Below are 22,599 nucleotides of genomic sequence, written 5' to 3'. Positions count from 1 at the left end.
TGAGACACGTTTGTTTCTGGAATCACTCTTTTACTTCTGAAATCTTTCTTTTGCTTCTGACTTGGCACTTTTTAACAGGGAACGGGTCTAAGAAGAGGGTGTTCACCTGCGTTCTGTATTTGTCAACTTATTTGGAGTGACAGGACTCCTGAACAAGTTGCCACTCATCGTAATGAGTGCTGCTGGGTGCTGTGTTCTGCTGGCATATTGGAAATTATGAGCAATGTTTGTCGTATTCCTTTTAAGTTATTAATACAACACATGTTTAGGTTCCTGTGTTGCCCTGTGTAAAACGATGTAACTGTTGTTCCGGACACTGAAGAATATAAACTTAGCTGTTGAAAGAAGCTGTACCACCTTTTGGGTGTGCAGATGCTAGCGCTAATTAGCCTCGCAGTGTCCTCTAGGGCTAACTAGGCAGGCTGGTAGTGGAACTAAACTGCTTAAATATCAAATGTTGCTTCACTGTGTTAATGCAAAGATATTGATTTGGACATTCTGTAAGCGGGTGTGGTGCAATAGGAAGCCTGTTGCAGTGACTGACACAGAGGCACTCTATGGGTAGAAACAAGAAAAGACTGACATAACACCCTCTATAACCCCCAGAATGTAACGACCAACCATGACTGGTCGCCTTTATTCCCTTTTGAAGTGATTAAAGACAACCGTCTGTCAACTCTCATGGCAGCAGCAACTCGTAGCTGGCAACAATACGCTGTATTTTCCACTCTTCACTGTGTTTATGCCAGTGCTACCTTAACATTATTTCCCTTGAGCAACAGCATATTCAACAATGTCCTGCTCGAGCACACCTGATTCAGCCCATGAATGGCTCGATTATCAGTTGATGTGCTTCATCAGGTGTTTTAAGGTAAGGAATAGTTGAAACCGTGCAGAGCTATAGATCTCCAGAAGCAGGGTTATAAACACAGATTTCAACAATTGCAAAGATCACGTAGTTTGCTCTTTAGAGGACACTGCTAGGCTAGGTAGCGCTAACAGCTACAATCCTAAAAGCTGTGTTCAACAGTTTAGTTTACCTAATATACTTCAATTTCCAACATATATATTTCACACAGGATCCCGATCATGTGTTACATTAATAAACATAAAAACATTGCTCATAATCTTAGACATGCCAGTGCAGTGCTCTCTGGCAATTCTACACTCAGCACAAAGTGCTCCGCCATTTTTGAGGCAGATCATGACTTTCAGTGTGGGTACATTTTAAATTATTGTGGGAGAAAGGTGCTTAATGAATTTAAGACTGTGTTACTTCAGGAGAAGTAAAAAAGTCTGAGTGTGAAATTGTAAAATTCTGACATGACCTGTCCACAGGCTGTTCATGAGATCAGGACAATGTTATTGATGATGTAGGCTATAATTAAAATTGCCACGCTTGCAATTTGAAAATTGCACTCTTTCAAATTGCGTTTGCTGTGTAAGAACGATTCATCTTTCAGCCATAGCCGATGTTTTTGTGTTGTTAAGGTCACTAATTTGCACTTTTGTTTCAAGATAAAATTTGCATTTTCCTAAGCCAAACCAATCTGTGTAGTTTATAACTAGAACTCTGTAGAATCAATGCATTAAACACAAAAGTTTTAAAATGGAATCAAATTTAGACCTCAGCATCAAAAATCCAATTGAACCTATAATCTTACTCCTTACTGGTGCCAAACTCTAAGCATTGGCCCAATTGTCAGGAGTTTGGAAGATTGATTCCCAATGATGCCACAGCCATCAGTGGCTGGGGGACCAAGAGAAAGTAATTGGCCTTGCACTCCCTGAGTGGGTGAGATGGCCCTCCCTCTCACCCAGCACAGTGCTAGTCAATGTGGCCATCTTTTAATTGACATAACAGAATTGGCAGTTAGGCTTCTCCTCCAAGCGTGTTGAGCTGTCCAGTGACGTTGTGTTAGCATAGTTTGATAGGGCGGAATTGGACCCAACTAAATTCGGGAGAAACCTGGGCGAAAACCCCACAATAATTTAATTAATTAATAATAAAAAGATGTTGTAAAGAAAGAAGAAGCTTTCATCTCACTAATGAATGACCCATATTTTCTTCTATATAGTTTTATGATCTGCCTAGAGAGCTACATCAGTTTTGGTTCATTCATTTGTAAGGTAGACACAACATGTGGTATTGCAGATTTGGCCATTTGGCTAATTCTTGTTTGTGCAGATCTGCATAGTAAGTGTGAAATGTGGTAGTACTTGAGGAATTGAGAGCTATTAAATGGATTTTTTGTGTGTTTGTGTAGATCAGTGTTGTAATGTGCTACTGTTATACTACTGGAATTAGCAATTATAATGGAGAAGGTATTTAAACTATGGAATCTGAGCATTGCACAGGCAGACAATAGCGCTCATCACACAGCGTGTGTGTGCATGTGTGTCTGCAGTCACTTATTCGCTAACAGTGTGTGTAAGCTGAGTGCTACCTGTGGATGAGGCCTTTTTTTCCAGAGTGGCTGTTTTGGCATGCACTCTGCACCACAGGCTATTCAGCACGGTGTCATGTGTGGAATGCCATGCCAACTCCAACTCTATGATCTCCTACGGGGCCTACAGGGGAAAGCAGTAGATGACAGATTAATCAATCATGTCCTAAGTCTTTTAACACAAAATGCCACAGAGCTGTTATTGTTAACGAAAAGGCATTCATGAATAGGTATGTCTTTGTTTAATGGTGTATGTGTGTGCGTGCATGCATTTACATGTGCCTTTCAGAAAGACATGTATTTGTCTCTGCTGATAAATCTCCCTGTCTTTTCTGTCCCTCTGTGTATTTTCCAAATTAAGCATAGTTCTGAAAAAGAGGACACTGTGTTGGTTTACCTGCTTCTTTTTAGTGTAAGTTTAAATTTCTGGGAAATCTGGGACTGGGAAACCAGCCTTAAAAGTTGTCACAGTCCTTTTTTCATAGCAACTGCTGTTGGGTTGCACAAGATTTACAGAAAAAAAACTCACCCTGTTAAAAAATATCCCTTTGAATATACATAATACAAATATTACATTAGTTTCACATGAATGAAATATATTACACAGTTACTACCTTTCATTGTACTTAGTTTTGGCAGAAATTGTGTTGATGTTTTTTTTTCACGTGGAACCACATTTATATCAAGTATATTCAAAGTAACACTTTTTTAGTGCATTCACCTAATGATAAATTATAGTGCACAATTCAGGTTTTGTCAAAATACTTAAATTATTCACAGCCGACTGTATCAGTGCTTGATTAGAGTCGCTACATAATGCTGAGTTTGCAGTTTATAATGCTATGTTATGGACTGTGTTGTTATACCTAATTGAAACTAGACAGGTTAACAACAAATTTACCACCACATTAGCATTAGTTCAGTTACATGACACAAAAATATACCTAATCTAGCAACACGACCTCTCTTTAAGCTTTAAAATAAATAACATGCCCTAGATGTAGGTATTTTAACCTATCCAGTTGTACACTACAAATTTATCATTAGATTGAATGGAATGCTTGCCAGAGTTTGTCCTGCCTGGCAATAGCATTTGTGGGCAGAGCGTGGATAGGAAATGTCCATTAAAATCTTTGTCCATTTGAGATTTATGGCACTGTCTTATATTGCTGTGCCATCACATCCCCATGTAGAAATCTAGAATGCAGATAGTGCTTCTGTTTGGAACAGTGTAGATTAGTGAGTGTTCAATTCAGTGACTCACTGTGGGTGAAGTGTTGGTTCTGTAGCAGTTGCTCTGAGGCATATGCACAAAGTATGGAGTAGCTTCTGTTACCTGCTTGCCTTGTTCACACAACTCCATGCTTGCATGAGAGGCCACAGGACATAGATTTTAATCTCTCTCTCTCTATCTCTTTCTTTCTCTCTAGGGGACGAAGACTTCTGGACCGTGTGAAGGACGTGACTGTAGTGGGGGAGGATGTTCCTGTCTCCCAATAAAAGGCAGTAGGGTGAGTAGAACACACACCTTGGAACACACAGGCCATGCTCTTATATTTCACCCACAGGGGGCGCTCTAACTCATAAACATGTTTCAGTATATCCTACTTGAAAATAATAATGTTATAAGTAACTAGTGAGTGATGAGTTTTTCTTTTTAAATTAGTGATGAGGGTTTTGGTAAGAGAACCCCTAAAGGAAGTGTCACAAAGGATTCTTTGAGTGATGCCACAGAAGAACCATTTTTGGATCCCTAAAGAACTATGTCTGAAAAAAAAGTGAGCATGAAGAAACTTTATCAGCATTTAAAGAATCTTTAAGGGCTGTTCCAGGAAACTTAACATTATGTAGAGGTTTTTTAAGCTTTTTAAAAAGTTTTTTTTTTACAGTCGCACAGCTCATTTATATAAATGGCTCTCCAAAGAACCATCCATAATTTTTTTTAGTAGGCAACCAAAAGTGGTTCCTCTATGGCATTGCACAAAGAACCCCTTTTAGCACCTTTATTTTTAAGACAGTAGCTCAGTTTAGGTTTCTTAGCTGGAAAGTCTTATAAAACACACATATAAGCGTAGATTCAGTCCATTCAGTTCCATCCAGCCCCTTGTAGTCACTGTCAGAAGAGAACAAATGGAGCAGAATGGGCTGAATTTAAAGCATATTTGTTAATTCTTCAATGTTGTTGTATTCAAAACTGTATTTGTTTGCATTCTACCCTCTCATTCTTCCCTCATATCATGGCTCAAAAAGAAGTTTCAGGTCCTTTTAAAGCCAGACAGTCTGAGATGCACTGCTTTTCACAAACTGCACAAGCGCACATTCAAAACGGAAGCTCCACTCAAGCAAAAAGCCATCTAGCTGCATATTAACTGTAGTCATTACACATCCTTAACCATAGGCACTTCAGTAACACTTTCTTCCTCTTGAAAAATAACAGCACTTGAAAGAGGAATGTTTCCTAGAGAACAAGAAGCAGTTTTAGGAAGACATGCTGGTTAGTGTGTAAAGAGCATGATGTCATATATGTACATAGAAGTAATGATCTGATTGATACACTGGATCAGTATTAACACTGATACTGCCCTTATTAAATGGATCAAATATCAGCCAGATGTCACCAATCCACTATTGTTATTGTTTTGACACAGTTCCTTTGCAAACATGTAATGCACCACGAGTTTCTCTACAAAGCCCCGCAGTGTGACAAGATAAAAGTCTCTTTTAACAGAGCATGACAGCACATTCAAGTAAAAACCCGGCGTAGGAAGGCTTTCTGATTCTGTTGTGCTTCAGTCAAGTTCATTAGCAAAAGACTATTTCAGAATTTTGCATTTTATCAGTTTAATGTAGGGTAATTTTTTTTAGCTTTTTTTTTAAAATGACAAAAAATAAAGATATACCATATTAAAGATTGAATTCCTCAGCTGTAGCAGTATTATGTATGCATATTTTAAATTGAAAACTTAGTATCAAGAGAAAAAACATTGAGTCGGTCCTAGTCTCATGCTATGTTTACATGTTGGTGGTAGACATTCAAAGGGAAAATGGATATTCCATTGTATTCAATGGAGCTGCAACAGAAAATTCTGCTACTACTAGCTGCAATGTTTTGCAGACTGCATCGTTCGCATCAACGTACAGAGCATCCTCTTGCCTTTTTCCTTCTTGAATGAACAATCTGTGCTACTGAAGGTCTCCTCTGACATTCCTCCTTTTTTCGCCACTTGATATTCGGCTGTTCAGTGACAGTATTTGCCAGTGACAGTTTAGCTGTCACCATGCCAGCATTTGCATAGCTTCATGCCACTGTCGCTCACGTACTGCTATGATGAGCAGAACACACATCATTAATGCAAAGCAGACACTATATGAAAATCTTAGTTAATGTAAAGCTGTTCAAGACGCACACAAACACACACACACATAGACACACACACAAACACACCTGCCCAGCCCTCCAAAGCACACACGCCCACAATACACACACCCCACCAGGTATGTTCTGTGGTTATAGATATCCGGGGTTGTGCAGATTTTACAAACAAACAAAGAATGTATTGTAAATATGTTGTCAGGCTGAGACAAGCCCTTAACTTCTGTGGATGACGTTAGCATTGCATGCAAGCTGAAAACATTGACCAATGACTGGATCATAAATTGTTCTTTATGTGATTGTTCTTTATATGAGAAGAAAATAATTTAATAAATTACCTGATTTCTAAGATTTATACAGAGAGATTTTAGAATCATGCCGTTTCAGACTCAGATTAAACTGCAGAGTTGTAGGTTTAAAGATTAAACTAAAGTCTTATCATTCAGTTGCTACTCAATTATTCATTAATTACTATGAAAAAAAGTAAGGTAGTAGTTATGATGGTCAGTGGAGTTAACTAAATGAAATATTAAATTCACTCAGTCTTTTTTTGGAAATATAGGTTATTTTAAATACCAACCACTGTTAATCTTTGAGTATGAAGTGATGGATGTGAATGCATTCCTCCTTTTTGAACGGGCTGCACATAGGTGTTACGAGGGTATTCCCAGTGAAATTTAATTGAAATTGTCTTACTAGTTTTCACTGTTTATGTAATTAATATTTTTATTATTTTTTTTAAATCCGAGAATAAAGATAGTATGCATGATTAGACTAATATTTTCCAAAGCATTGAATGGTTAACCTGTACAGATTTGGATTTGGGTAACAGTCATTGGATAGAGTAGAAGCCATTGATTATCACTTGCTGTCAACATCATTAATTTCAATATATTAACCTCCAACCACGCAGTCATCTTTGTACTCGTATTTTGAAATTTAGAGGTAAAACATTCTGTTTAAATATATGAGGTTTTGCTGCTGTCCTTCCATGTCGCATGAGACCATTTAAAAATAGGAACATATGTTACATACATTGAACTGCAGACACAAATCGTAGAAACACCACTTGCCTTCAGATTGGATAAACACATCGCATTGGTTGGGTTTATTTGCATAATGTTCAGCTCCACCTAACTTTTTTGCTGCAGAACTGCCACAACCTATTGAAAATGAATGGGATAAAGAAAAACTACAAAGCTAATACATTATGAGAGGGGTTTGGGGGAGGCATTCAAGACATTTGTGTTGTTTATTTGTGCTGTTTATCAGTGAGTACATTAGTGTTGTGTATTAGACCACCTGTACTGTCCACATCCAACCATACACATGCACACACGGACACACGTTCACCCACAAACCACAGTTTAACCCCAAAGCCTTCTCAGACTTCCCTTCTTACTCAGCAGACATTACTGATGTCAGCCAAACCACAGCACATTCCTTTGAGACACACACACACACTTACAGGCACAGAGGTACACACACACAGGCTGTGGTTGTTGATCTCCACTATCTAATAGTTAAAGTATAAACATAAATCATAAGTAAATAAACATAACTATTGTTTTAGGCAAGTCTGTTTCTGTTGTAGCACTTATTTGACCTTGCACTACACATTGCACAGTACATCGTAAGTTGTGGCTTGTCAATCAAAATGGCCGTTTCCGTCAAAGTTGACGATTCTTGGCCACAGTGAGCGACGAAACCTGGTGATTTCCGGTGAAGTCGGCTTGTGAGAATGAGCTAGTCCAGATGTTATCTTATAGGCCTATTGCACATTCTCAAACCACATTTCTAATGATTTAAGATATAGGTGCTCACGTTTCTTTTGCTAAGAGTGTTTCCATGGCTGCTGATGGTTTAAAGTTAAATGTATCTACAAAGGCTAAGCATTCAGTTATAGTACACAACACAACATCCAGTCAGAGCATGTTTTATTAGTGTAAAAAGAAAAAAAATGGCTACATTCAACCAAAATTCATTCATTCATTGCAAAAGACATTGTTTCCAAAAAAGTCTGTCTGTCACGTCTTTTTCGTTCTTCCATATCAATATCACTCTGTCCAACAGGGGGTAAAAACAAACTGTGCAGCATATATTACACCAGAGTATTCTCCCACACATTTATATCTTTCATATTTGTTTGCTCCAGGACCTTCTTGGCAACACCTCTGTGCGGTCTGCCAGATTTGGCACTGAGGTTTGAAACTGTTCTCAGGTCAGATTTATGGCCCTCTGTATTCCATTCACAACTACCAGATGAGAGATGACTTTTATTGGGATCAAAACTCACATGCCAGTCCTCACCAACCTGAGGAAATGAGCGCTGTGCCATCTCCCTACAGTATTTATGGCAGACTTTATAGCTTCAGGGCCAATAGTAAGAGTCATTGTGTGACAATTATAACGTCACCATTTGTAGGGCTAATAAATCTACCTAAACAAACAGGATGACATTTTAGAACTGAAAAGTTGAGGACGGGCATGGCTGAGGTTACACTGAATCTGATGCTGGATAAAAAACCGTCTTGAGAGTTGCAGTTTGATACGCATCTCCAGCTGTACTCGTGCAGAGATCTTTATGCTGCAGAGTTTAATTCCAGCCTTGGTCTACAACCTTAAAAAAGGGGAAAATAAAACATGAAAGAAGTCCTGTGCAAAAGTTTTGTCACATTTTATATTTTATTGTTTTCAGTATGTTAAACTCGGTAAATAAATGGAAATTGTGTACTAAGATTTGCAGAAAAGTGCTATACTTAAGTGTGTTAAGATGTGTTAACTTATTTTTACTTAGAAAATTGGCAAAACGTATATTTTGATGGGGTGTTTACATTTTGGCATTCGACCGTATAACTTGATTTTTCTAAAGAACCTGTGAATAACCCCTTTTAATGGAAGAGAAGAACCACTTTTGGTTCTCTATTGTTGGAAGAAGAGATTTGTGAGTGTAAGTAACATTTTAATGGTTTAAAAAACCTATGTAATGTAAAGGTTCTATACCAATTTAAAGGCTCTTCCTTGAGTCTTTACATTTTATAGATTTTTTTATATTTAAAAGAACATAAAAGAACATAAATTTAAAGAACTTAAAATGTTCTTTACACTTACATCTCATTTACAAAAATGGTTCTCTAAAGAACCATTTGAAAGGTTCTTTAAGGAAACAAAAGTGGTTCCTCTGTGTCATTATGCACAATAGCCTTTTTGCCAGCTTTTGTAGGAGTATAACATGTCCTAACTATGTAATCAAACTAATCTGAAAGTAAAGCATGGTGAATTAGAACTAACTCTGCAGAAGGATTGATTCCCAGGATAAGATTGGAGGACTCTGCAGTATGGTATGTGGTGTGGGTTACGGTAGATGAACCAGAACTAGCTGATACCTGCGTTTTATGTCACCATGTTTTTTTCTTTTTTTATATAATACTTTATCTTGAGTATTTCCAAATAAACACCCTTCAAAAAGAAATTTGTATTATAAAACAAGGCAAAACTAATCATAACCCAGACTACATGGAAGACGTCACCATGTTTGAGTGCTATTTTAAACTGTGTTGTTTGGAGTAATGTGTAGTGGTTTTGAAGGTAGAACAGGCAGAGTAAAGTGGCAGTCTTTATCTTTGTATGTGTTGCAGTGTGTAGTGTAAGTACAGGCTGTGGGCAGACACCTCCTCTAATTGTTGTTTAACATCAGATCGCCCATGACAGAGATTTTAAATAGAGCCTTGGCACACGCAGACACACACATACATACGCACAAGAGCACACAAACACACAAGTTTGTAATCTTATCTTTGTGGGGTATTTCCATTGATTTCCATTGACTAGCACATGCTTTCAATTAACCCCAACCTTGAAAGAATGGTTTGGTGATAAATCAGATGCACACAATTTTCCACTTATCCCAGATATAATCAGTGATCAGTCAGTCAAGACATGTTTAATCTCCAAATTATGCTTCTTTGGTTTTAAACTGGAACTATTAGGCTAATGTTGCTAACAGACACTAGAAGTCAATAGTCACCCAAACCTGTTCTGTAAACATGTTCCTAAACCTTTTTGTAGCCTGTATTTAGGTGTTCATTAAGGTTACCCAGACCTCCTGATGTGATTTAGGACACAGTATGACTTACTATAAACCAACATATCTTGGCTGATGGACTACATTTGGGGTATGTGGACAATAGTTTGATTTGCATTTTTGCTGAACCAGTCTACTAATTAAAACTTATTTTACTCTTTTGCCTTTTCTTTCCTTGTGGGGACCAGCCATACACAATGCTGCACATTTTAATAGTGTCACTGAGAGCTGAATTTAAACTTTGTTACATTTTAAATATACAATAACAAGTCAAGCTAAGGATGGGCAATATTACAAAATATTGCAATATTTTTGTGACATTTTTCTGATGCACAGTGTCATAATTTTTTGTCAATTTGAGGCAGTGTGTATGATATATGGACATTGTGCTCCTGGTCTGCTACTAACAACCTGTTTTTCAGTCCCAGCTCAATGATGCAGCTCTACAACTGATGGGCAGAGTGTTGAGGCCTTTACTATGCATGTGAAAGTTGACTTTTAGGCTTACTATGCCATTCTGCTGGTAAGACACAGTAATGCTTTAGTTAGTCAGACTAGACTGTACATGATAGATGAGGCAAGGAATCAAGATGCAGCAAGAGACATTAAAGAAAGTCTATGTTATGGCTAGTTGAAAGCATCTACGCCGGTAATGCATCACTTCCAGTGATTCACCACTCTCTTTATCATCCACTGAATCACAAACCACTGACCATTTCCTCAAACCACCAAAAACCCCAGAGCCTGACCGCACCCCTGCCAGCATGTTTGTTTACTCGTAGCCAAAACAGGCATAATCTCTACATGGGGTTGGGCAAAATGAAAAAGAAACATAATGTCACAATTAGAGTGTTTAAGACTCTGGTGGCACCAGCTGTATTACTTCAGTACCAATGTGTAGTTCTGTGTCATTCAGTACTGGATTTCAGTATCTATGTATTAGAGCCAGTAAACAAGCTTTTTTTCAGCATTTAATGTGTCCACACTTTGCCTTAACTACAACTTCCATCCTTTTTTATAAGAATTTTGGAAAAATGCTTTTTGGAAGATTTTCAAAGAAATCTGCAAGGATATTTTTCCACGTATCCAAACTTCAGTCTGAGAAGTTGGTTGCATTTTCTCTTATCTCTCAAAGATGAAAGCTTTCTGTTTATCTGATAGTGACAGTTTTGGTGGTCTACCAGGTCTTACATGATTGTTAGGAGTCCCGTTTTCTCTCTTTCTTTTACTTATTTCATTTTCCTCTGGATAATCTCCTCAGATAATAATCTAAAAATGAATAACTTAATGGCCTTTTTGACTGGAAATTAAATGAATGAAAGGTAATCTCTGACTTTCACACAGTACTGTATATATTTTTTGTGTTTAAAAGAAGATATCTAAAAAAAAAGTATCACTCAGGAATTAGTATAGACGTTAAGGTGTCGATACTGGTATCTGTATTGGTATAGAAAGATATTGAATGGCACGCAGCCCTAATCACAATACTTTAAGCAATTTTCAAAATATATAAAATATATGATAGCTACATTAAAGAATCACATACAGTGTGTACTCCTCACACTAGGAACAAGACTTTTCGTTTAGTCTTCTTAGAGAAAAAAATTGTACATTAGCTGTGCAACAGCCTCTCTTCTCTTCATCTTGTAATGTATGAACCTTGCACAGGCATTAGTTTAGAAACAGGACCAGAGCCTCCCACAGTATGTGAATTCAATTAGCTAAACTTCCTCAGGCCTCTCACTAACTCACCGCTTTCAGCTCTGGATACAGCTGTGGTCAGCGTCCACCTCAGAAAAAAGGTGAGATAGTTTGGCTGCCTACTTGGCCAGCGCTGTTACCTTTTATATGAGTAATCCTGGGCTACAAAAGCCTTAGCCAGTGTTTGCAAACCGTAAAGTACCTTTGAGCCTCACTACACCACAACCAATAGAATCACAGTCCCCAAAACCAACAGCAGCCAGCATGAGGTGATGGAAAGTGAGTGGACCCCAACGAGTGCAGTCAGCTGTAGTGGGAAAGTCTGCCAGACAGAGAGAGAGAGAGCTCAGAAACTATCACAGTGCATTCAACAATAAAGGCAATGTCATGCCTCTTTTGTACAGTGATAGAAAACACTGTAGCACACAGAAAGCTCCAGTTCCACATGCTGATACATTGTACTCTGGCTAGAATGGACATGCGTACTTCCCATCTACCCAGAAGGCAGATTTTACTGAGTTTAGGAAGACAGATCAAAAGTCTCTGGGACATTGATGAGACGTTAAGTAAGACTTGTAAATATTACACATGCTTGCTTGAGGGCATGTCTCATTTTCTAGAGATTATTTCCATCTAATAATCACATAACACACCCAAAAGACATGCAGTGACCATGAGCAGCTTTCTGAAGAGCGTGTTCTCCAGTTGGCAAGAGCTCAACACAAACATAAGCCCATATTGGACTCATCTGGACCAATAACATCCATTTCCAGTGAGGTCAAAGGTGACAGGAGGCTGACAGCATGGTTTGTGTTAGGGTAAGCTAAAGAAAAGCAGTGCTATCTTTCATGTGTGGTCGGGGAGCTTAGGAGAACTTGTGCAGGCTCCTAGGCACATGCAAGTCTGCTTCAGCTGCCACTACGTCAGCTCTCAGAGCCCAGCAAACATATAACAGAGATTTAAAGCCGTGAATTAGGCCTGACTGTCTTCACTTAATAGTCAATGACAGTCTGAGTAATTACTATAGTGTTTGTTTGCTTAGCTTGTCAAGACACTTGAAAGAAGATCAGATATTAGACAGATACCCCAATTTTTTCCTTGAAGTCGATATTAATGGAGGAAATGATCATTTGCAATAGAGAGATGAGCTTGAGGTCATTTTATGTAGGCATGCTGTAAGAACCTGTGCATGGACAGGTTCAGGACAGGAGACAAAGTCTGACCTAGTAATAGTAATAACAATATTAATTGATATTAATTTAGAACTTTTAGTTACTAACTTTCAGAGACTTTTACACAAGGCATGTGCTAGCTTGAATAATGTTTTTAATCTGGATTTCAAATTAGGGATCTAAAGGTATCTGAAGGTGGTGATTCAACTACACTGGTTTTCAAAATAAATGATAATTGATTATTAAAATATTCAATGAACTATGTCCTTGTTTTTGCCCTAAATAAAATATCTCTACCTAATTTCAAACATAAAAAAGCTTCCTGTGTTATTTATACTGTTTATCTCCAACTAAATTGTCAGATTGAATAAGTTTTAGAAAATAATTCTGAATCGTACCAAAATAATCACAAATAAATTTGCACTGATAGTTTTGTACAAGTCAAATGCCCTTCATTTAATTAAGCAGTCAAAATTACCATTAAGTACAAATTATTCATTTTTTCTTGTCAGAAAAAAAACACAGAAAACATATTTAACAGAAGATTACACAGATGCCTTAATAACTACGTATAATATATTTTTCGGTGTTAAGTGTGTTTGCTCTTTACTTTTATTACAGCTTCCTTTCTTTTTGGGAGACTTACTTTCAGTTTTTCAAACAAATCTGCAGGGATATTTTTCCACACCTCCAAAGGTGGTTGCGCTTTCTTCTTCTTGTGATCCAAGTGATCCAAAACACATTCACTGATGTTGAGGTCTGGACTCTTGGGTGGCTAGTCCATTGTTCTGAGAACACCAGCAGCTGCTTTGTTTGATTTGCGAATTTTCTTCTTTTTAGTCTGTTTCCTTTCCTCGGTAACGGTTCTTGATAGCTACACATCCAATCAGACTCATAGTGTTGAGTTGTCTGTGAATGAATCAAATCATAGTAATATTGAGACTTTAAGATGCATTAAATAGTTCTTTAAAGAATCTGAGTCGTCCTAATCAAATCAAGTTATTGTAAGGTCACCGCTCATCAGATGGCTCAGAAAGAAACTAGATTTCTCTAGTTTGTGATGTAGTTTTATGGGAGGAGTCTGCTGCTCCTCAAGCATGTCATTCTCTTTTACCTGACAAAATAGAGAGAACTAGGCAGAGGAAGGTGTCTATTAAATGATTATTTTCATCAGATGGAATCCAGTCCTCTTTTCTTTTGTGCTTTCTCTGACTCTGTCTATCAGAATGTGGAGTTGTTCTTCTTTCTCTTTTTCTTCCTGTTTACAATTCTGTTATTTCCTGTGATTACAGAGGATGCTTATGTTTTTACTTGCTGGCCACTGCCTGCTTCTCTTTTCCTGCACAAACTACCAGCTTAGCCACTTTTGCCCTCTGGCCACCAAGCCTGGCAGTGAGAAAGAGAGGCCGACTTTGGGTGATGGCCGCTTCCGCTTTGCCTTGGTCCTAATTTCACTACACTTAAAGCGATAGGCCGGAAGAAAGGCTCTAAGTGAATAAGCAAACAAAATGAGGGCACATGTGGAAAGATGACCCGGAGGCACAAGAGCATACATGTTGCAATATTTCTCGTTTTACGGTATATATCCTGCTATTTTATCCCCATAGCCCTCTGCCCCTTCCATTAGAATAAATTCCCTCCTGTTATCAGGTTCCATTGCCTTTTAATCCAACCAGAACCTGGCTGCACAATCAGAACAGTGCAGGTTAATGCAGGTTTAAACAAAAAATTTGTTTTTAGAGCTTACATCAACATTCCACATATACGCGTGAACAGTTTAGATCTGTTGATAAAGATCTATTGATGACTGAAGTGCAAACAGCTGCTCTTGTTTAAACTGCCCTAGTGTCACCTTACACCATTCAAACAGAGCACAGAGAGAGAGAGAGAGAGAGGGTACAGAATATAACTACCATCAGGTTAGTTGAATAAAGTACACTCTTAAAAAAGACGGTTCCTCAAGGGTTCTTTAGTAAAAAAAAAAGGTTCTATATGGAACCATAAACACTCGAAGAAAACACTTTGCATGATTACATCGTGAAAGGGTTCTTTAGATTGCTGAAGAATGTGCTGTAGATGGTTCTGTGTGGAACCTTTTTGAAAATGCTTCTACATAGCACCAAACAGGGTTATTCCATTGTGAAAAGCTTATATCATAACAATAGAAGAACCCTTTTGGGGTTCTTCTTTTCTACTCTTTTCTATGTAGAACCATGTACAACAGATCAATCTGAAGAACCCTTTCGTGATGCAGAGTACCCTTTAATCATGCAAAGGGTTCTTTGAGTGTTAATGGTTCTATATAGAACCATTTTCTTTACTAAAGAACCCTTGAAGAACCATTGTTTTTAAGAGTGTACTATTCGGGCAGGAGTAGGTGAAGGTAGTGTAATATAATTTTTACTGGGATTGCTCAGTGTCCGAATGTGCCATGTCAGTTTTTTTTACTGACCACATGCTCCTGCATCAGTTAAGATTCAGACACTTTTCACCTTCTGTAAAGCGAAGCATAGAAATAATCTCAGGTTATATTTATCCTGTGCTAAGTGACATGTCAGTAGAAACACTTATATTCTGTGGAAGAGGAGTTTCTTAAGTATGGAGTCACACAAAGAAGCGTTTACTTGTGTTCTCTGTGGCTAAAATCAAGCTGATATGTACTGTCCTCCTCAAGTGTACAATGCAAATCATTAAAACATAAAAGTACAGAAAAACATTTGATTTTGTGCAGTGATGTTGACTGTTGGCTGGGATTTCCCAAGCTAGTGACAATGCTAATGACACAGTGCACCCACTTAATACACCAAGGCAGATGGTTAGGGTCAATGCAAGGGCTAAATTAAATGTTTTGACATGTTTTTCACTCAGTGTATAAATAAAGTAGCCACTCCCATCTCTGTCATTTATATTGAGATTTCTTATTGCGTGCTAATTGGTCATAAACATTACAGGTGTCCAATAAACTGACATTAACCTACTTCCCCATGGAAAAATAATGATAATTTACAGGTAGATCGTTAGAAAAATGTGCTCCTCATTGTGAATCATGATCTTTTCAAACTTGCTGTTTGTGTTATTGACCTGGTCTGGCAGATATGTCTCTCAAAATATGTTATTTACTTATTACTGTAAAGATCTAGGTGAGAAAAGGAATTAGCAAAGACATGACACAGCTGAGGTACCAGAACAGAGCATTTTGAAATTGTTCAAATCATATTTATCATTGCTAGTGTTGTTAGTAATCCTAACTGTAGAGAAGTTCAGTTACTAGAGTTCTCAGCTAAAAACAACTTAGACAGTAAATGAAACTGAGCATACAGTGACAGTTTAGCAAATCAATAAGTAGTTTTCCAGGTCTTTTCCAGGAAAAGAGCATGTTCTTGAAAGCACCGGCTGAGTCTGTATATTTTAATGGAACATCCTTTCGTCTCTGCTTCCCTTTATTTTGCCTTATCTGGTATCCATGTGGATCCAAAGATAGTCATCTCTCCCAGTTAATTTAATGAGGCCATAAGAGATACTACAGATCAGGCAAAGTCAAGGAGAGCAAAGATAAAAGGATGTTTTATTAAAATATTCAGACTCAGCCTGTGCTTCCAAGAACGTGCTCACTTTTTGGAAGAGACACTGCCACCCAATGGGTGTTGGTGGAAGTGCAACAGTGATCAGGTAAAAGTAGGAGAAAGAGTTTAACTTCGGGAAATGGAAATAAATTGCTGTAAGGATTTGTGCATTTGATAGAAATTGTTTAAAAATGGAAATCCTTCATTTGAGTTGTAAGTTTTGCTTGCTGTGTTGTGTTTTTCTGTTTCTGAGTCATGTCATCACATTCATTACAAAAAAGTCTGCTTCATTCTAAAGAACTATTTTGTCACTATTTTGTCTCTCTCTCTCTCTCTCTGTCTCTGTGTATATGAATGTATAGATATTTTTCAAAGTCAGCGCAGTCAGAGCAATCTCCAAGCCAAACAAAAACATGAAAACACCTTGACAATTTGGCTATTTTTGATGCTAATCAGTATTCAGGAGGAATAATGTACTATGATATAGAACTGTGATAACTGTATGTGAGTTTAGAGTATGTAAACACTGGTAACTGTTGTTCATTAAGCATAGATGTTTTGGCAACTTGTTTTTTAAGAGACATATATAGAGTTGGATGCAAAAGTTTGGACGCCCCCGATCAAAAAAAAACATAAAGTATAAAATGTGCCATAACTTTTGCACAGACTACATTTTATGTTTTCCCCCCAATATGTTAAATTCAGCAAATAAACAGTAATCGTACACCAAAATGCACAGATGTGTGTTCTCTGTAGAGGATGTGTTAACTTGTTTTCAGTTAGAAAACTGTCAAAATATGGCATTTAACCAGGGGTGCCCAAATGTTTGCCTGTGACAGCAAACACTACTAAATGTTGTTTATTAAGAGGTTTATTATGTATGTGTGTGCTAGTAACTTTCTAATTCAGAGATTGCTGTTCATTAAGCAGTACATTACGTATGTGAGTATGTAACTGTTGCCAGTAACTATTGTTCATTAGAGAATTCATTAAGGATATAAATATTATTTACTTTGTTAACATATTTACTATAGTATATAACTGCTGTTCATTAAGTGGAAAGTATTTGTGGTGGTGTTTAGTAAAAGGACAAATTCAACAAGAACACGTGTACTTATTCTCAGTTAGGCTGTAGAACAGCTGTGTGTGTGGGAAAATCTTGAAACAAGGTGACCAGGCCTGCGTTCCACTTTTATCAGTGTGTTTTCAGTGAAGAACACACACACACACACACACACACACACACAGACACACAGGCAGATACACTCTCATCATGATGTCGAACGTATTAACAAAACACACATAGGAATCCAGATCTCCAACCTAAACACAGCTGGACTGTCCCCTCCTCCCACTCGCATCACTGGTCTTTTTGAGTGCATGTTGTTTAGACCTACAACTTTTTTATATAACCTCCTTTCATCCGTGCCGAGTTATCTCCGAGACATTTGTATTTGGAATACAACCTAACCCTAACTTTAACCCCTGGGGTTTTCCCCTTACAGTTTTAAACAGTGAAACATGGAGCTTTTGTAAAAAGCACTTTACTTTGTTCATGTATGTTATTTGTTTTTTTCTACAGCTTTTCTCATAGGTCTGAAACAAACGTGAGGGGCGGTAATTTAAATGTATGAATGTCCTTAGTCATCACAGCATTTGTTTACTTTTTCAGGTGTTTGAATAAAGCATCAAACAAGTTTAGAAGCATCTCATGCATCTCATTGCTAAAGTAAAGACTTAGGTCTTAGGACAAATGACCACAGGTAAAAAGTGTGATGCCTTGCATAAAATTATAAAATATTTTTTCTTTCTAATTTGTTGGAATGTGACAAAATATAGTTAGATCGCCATCAGTATAGCCAACATCACAAGCCTTATCTGTAGCTGCATTTCTGAGTGAGAAAGACTGCTGAAGCGTTGTTTGTATTTTTTTGTCCTTTAGTCTGCTTGGTGCTGTTGGCTCAGTTGCCCGGTGCCCTAGAAATTGGGTTATCAAGGTCGAATCAATCAAACTCGGCTGTGCCCTGCTCTGATGTGGCGCTGAATGTTTCCTTGCGCCGCGCCCATCACTGCTGCCGCTGAGCACGCGGTGTGACAGTTAAAATCATCTCCCGGGCCTCGCTGCCCAAGAACAATGGGTCGCGGCAAATCCTCAGGGCCGGCAGAACGGAGCGGAGTGATCCAGAGGGAATCTGTCGGCTCATGGATTCTCTTGGCTGTGCGGACAGGAAGTGAGGTGCGCACTGGGTAGCCGGGCCGGTAAGGCCGGGTGGCTTAAGCACACAGAATGGGTTCTATTGTGTCCATTGTGAGGAGGGGGATTTGTGCCACAAATGATGCAGTCTAGTGCACGTTAATGTGGCTGGAAGTCTTTTTTTTTTCCAACTGCATAGAAAAAAGAGCCATCTTTTATGATAAGGGTGGATACAAGGTCAAACAATTCTAGGGTTCTGATTAGGAATGCTGTAGGATATGAGATGGAACTGACAACTGCACAATACCACTGTGCTCTCATAGATTGAAACACAAAGCAGGGGTGATAGACGTATTAAAATTCATGTTGATATGTTTAAGAGTTGCGAGGCAATACGCACTGCGAATCGGGTTACATGTAAAGAGTTTGATCTAAAATATGTTATTTTTCATATATTATAGTTATTATAGAGCTGTATACAAAAGTTTGAATACTACCAGTCAAATTACATATTTTGTTGATTTTCTAAGTGAGAATAAGTACACATCCAAATTAAATGTTGCATTTAAATGTTGCGAATTTTAGTGCATGATTTCTATTTATTTGCTGTTTTTAATAGGGATGCGTTGATTCCGAAACTGGTATCGGGTATAGATCTGTTACCATGCTCACAGAGTCACTGTTGGACACAAAACTGTCTGTCACTTTAAATATTCTTCCTTGGCAAATTCTCACCAGGAATATGTTGTGTGATTTTAGACCGTTTTTAAACACACAAACACAACCATAGCTAGCTAATGCTCTTCATTTAAAATCAGCTAGATTTTAATGATTCAATTTTTAAAATAAATTGCGCTCATTTACACTAATGACTACTTAATTCTAAGCAGGATACTCAGTGTGGTATCGGACTCGCTATCAGCGAGTACTAAAAAATATGTACTTGTACTCGGTCTGAAAAAACTGGTATCGATGCATCCCTAGTTTTTAACATAGGCCACACTTTATGTTTTATTTTTTTTCCTCAATATGTTAAATTCACCTTATTCAGCAGAACAGTAAATGTGCTCTTTTGAGGACGTACTTATTTTCACTTCAAAATCAACATGATCGAATCGCCTTTTGCATGACTGTCTATATGTTTTGTATTATATAAGATGTCTTGGCAAAGTGGAATGAAATCTACGTAAGAACACAACTGGGTCAAAAGATAGTAACAAAATGAATGTTAGTATTTCTTTTTACTTATAAAGTGAAAATTGTATCATGGTGCAAAAAAACCCAGTACAAATTAGTGTTACGTCTCTAACACATACACATTAGTGGTAAAGGTTATTTTAATAGTTACTTTGGTATGTTTCCATCAAACTTACCTTTCAAGGTATACCTAAACTTTAAGTGACCGTTTCAGCATAGCTTCCAACTAAATCACCCCTGAAGAAATTAGTAAATTACAGCCAAATGGCGCAACAATTAACAGCAGAAACATGAACAGACTATTTCTGTTGAATGCTCAGGTTGTGAACAGGAGTAAATACCTGAACTGTTTCAAAATATGTTTCTTCAGTGATGTTTTGGAGGCCCCTGAAGCGGTGTGTGTGTAATGAATTTAATAATCAGACATGGCGAGACTTGCAGGTGAAATTTATCTTTCTCAGTTTGCCACAGAAACTCTGGAGTTCTCTGCAACTGTAACTACAGCATTGCTGAAGGTATTTTGCGCAACTGATTACAAGAATGTTTTTTATTCAGCCAAAACATAAACAACATACAGGCAAATACCTACATGTTGCTTTATAATCCACTTCATCCCTCTCTATTGCATTTTTTTTTTAAGTTATTTTTTTCTTGATAGAAGTTGATTTTTGTTCTGGAAAGGTTGTTAAATCCAGGGTAGTTTCTGCACAGTGCTTTTGAAGGTGTATCTCCTTAACTCTAACCTTAAAACCAGGAGGTTTGTAGACCAGTGCTGGGCTGAAGTCAGTTAATCAGTGGTTCAACTTTATTACAGTCAGGAAGAAGATTTATTTAAAGGGGGAAAATCTATCACAGACAGAATGTATCACTACAGTACATTGGTGAATTTGGTCATGACATCTAACATAATATCTGGCATACTAATGGATTTTTTCATATTTTAATCAAAATCAAAATGATTTACAGAGATTACAAAATAAATGAGAGACTGCAGAATAAAAAAGGCAATATGACATATAGCATAAAAAAATATCAAATGATAAGGTAGCTATGTATGAGACTGATTAAGTTTTTTTTTCTTCAGGAGTTTGCCATTGTTGTTGATAACACAAGTTGACAACCTTGTCAATATTTGACCCTGTATGGTCACCATGTCCTCTCTGTGGTATTTACAACCACAGTCAGGGCAGGGTGACCTGAGAACTAGGGCCAGATAATAGTTTTGAAAAACTAGCAGATTCGAGAAGCAACTAGATGAGCTATAACAGCACATATAATTTGAAAAATCTAATGCCAGAAGAAAACTACTTTGATGTAGGCAACTGATCCAGTTACCAACACTCTGCGCAGGTTTTCAAATGATATTCTTTACAATGGCAGCTCCGCCTTGGGGGTCATCATTGTGTAATGGCACAGGTTTACAGCCAGGTTTGAGAGCTGGCTCTCCCAGCTTGAGACAGAAAGGGAATAGTAATCCAATAATCCGAACATGGGCGCTATTCTGTTTATCTTTAATGCTTCTGCAGATGTTAGTCCATTGTTTCTACTTACTTGCTGAGTTTAACATACTGTTAAAAATATATTAATATAAAATGTGTTATAACTTTTGCACAGGCCACATGTATTTTATTTTTCCCAGTATGTTAAATTCAGCAAAACAGCAGTAATTATGCATTAAAATATACAAAAGTGTGTCCTCTGTAGAGGCTCTGTTAACTTATTTTTGCTTAGAAAATCAACGGAAACTTTTGCATAGGTATTATATTGATATATCGATGATACCCACATTCGACTAAATTCAGTGCGTTGCTTTTTTTGTGCGAATGCATGTGATGTGAGGGTGTAACAAATCCAAGCTCATCTGGTGGATACACTGTGCTGACGTTCTGTGTCTGCCTTTCTGTGTTCAAGCTTGTTAAGCATTTATCACACCATATCAAGAGGCAGTGTTCATTAAGGTAATTAAGAGGTCTGGTTCAAGAGGGAGCTTCTCCAAGCTCTTTTCTCCTTCTAATCACTGCACCCTGTACTATAGAAGTGTGAGTCAGTGTTAACAGCTGAGTCATCTAAAGAATTATAGACAATGTGCAGAAGTCTCTACAGCTCACTGCAGAAGTCTTAGTCAGAGACCACAGATTAAAGCTGATTGTTTGGATGTAGCGGAGCAATTTTTCATTTGTTTGTTTGTTTGTTTGTTTTAAATACATTTATATTAAATACATAAGCAGTGAAACATGCAGCTTACTTCTAAAAATAATATTGGGTGCAGCTGTATGCAATGAAGAACTTGCCGGTGCCGGTGTCCTGAGGCCTGCAGTTAGGGTTGAGCAATATCAATTTGTTACCATTATTATGAAATTACGTCACAGTGCACTTTACTGAGTATTTCATGGGTATCATTACCTCCTAGATTAACAACTGCATGTGTAAATCAATTATAGAGAGTCTATAAACAACAACAATCAGTGCATAATAACAATGTAAGCTACATAGTAACAACTCATGGTATAAAGGACCCATATCATGGAAACTCTAATCCACCTATTCAGTTTAGCAGTTTAGCCCTGTCCACTCGCATTGAAAGAGTGTTTCAGCTCTAAGTGCTTTTTGAATGAAGGGCAGCCAATCGGAACAGAGCTCATTTATCTTAAATCAGTGTTTGAGGCACAGGAACAAACACAGACAGTTTAATTCTAAGGGATAAAGAGAAGTTGGAAAATGATTAGGTGAAAAATAAATTATGAAAAATGTAGAATATGGGCCTTTTACTATATTTTTACCCATTGCTTGACTTTTCCCCCTGGTTCTTCTTAAATAGTTTATTTTTGCAAATAAATCTAAAAATCATTGTACTCAGTTTTTCAAAGC

General features: G+C 37.6%; 1 protein-coding gene across 3 annotated transcripts in view; it reads left to right on the top strand.

Annotated features, from left to right (window-relative positions):
* Positions 1–22,599, top strand: part of col4a6 (collagen, type IV, alpha 6) — a 117,385-nt gene that overhangs the window by 53,013 nt on the left and 41,773 nt on the right. For all 3 annotated transcript variants that reach the window (XM_036596571.1, XM_036596573.1, XM_036596572.1), the window contains exon 4: positions 3,878–3,958. In XM_036596571.1, coding sequence (XP_036452464.1) covers positions 3,878–3,958 — 81 coding nt within the window. The remainder of the gene's footprint in view (positions 1–3,877; positions 3,959–22,599) is intronic.

This window comes from Colossoma macropomum, unplaced genomic scaffold (genome assembly GCF_904425465.1).
Source record: "Colossoma macropomum unplaced genomic scaffold, Colossoma_macropomum, whole genome shotgun sequence".
NCBI classification, from domain to species: Eukaryota; Metazoa; Chordata; class Actinopteri; order Characiformes; family Serrasalmidae; genus Colossoma; species Colossoma macropomum.
Note: the sequence above shows the minus strand (reverse complement) of the source record. Positions and strands in the feature narration are given on the sequence as shown.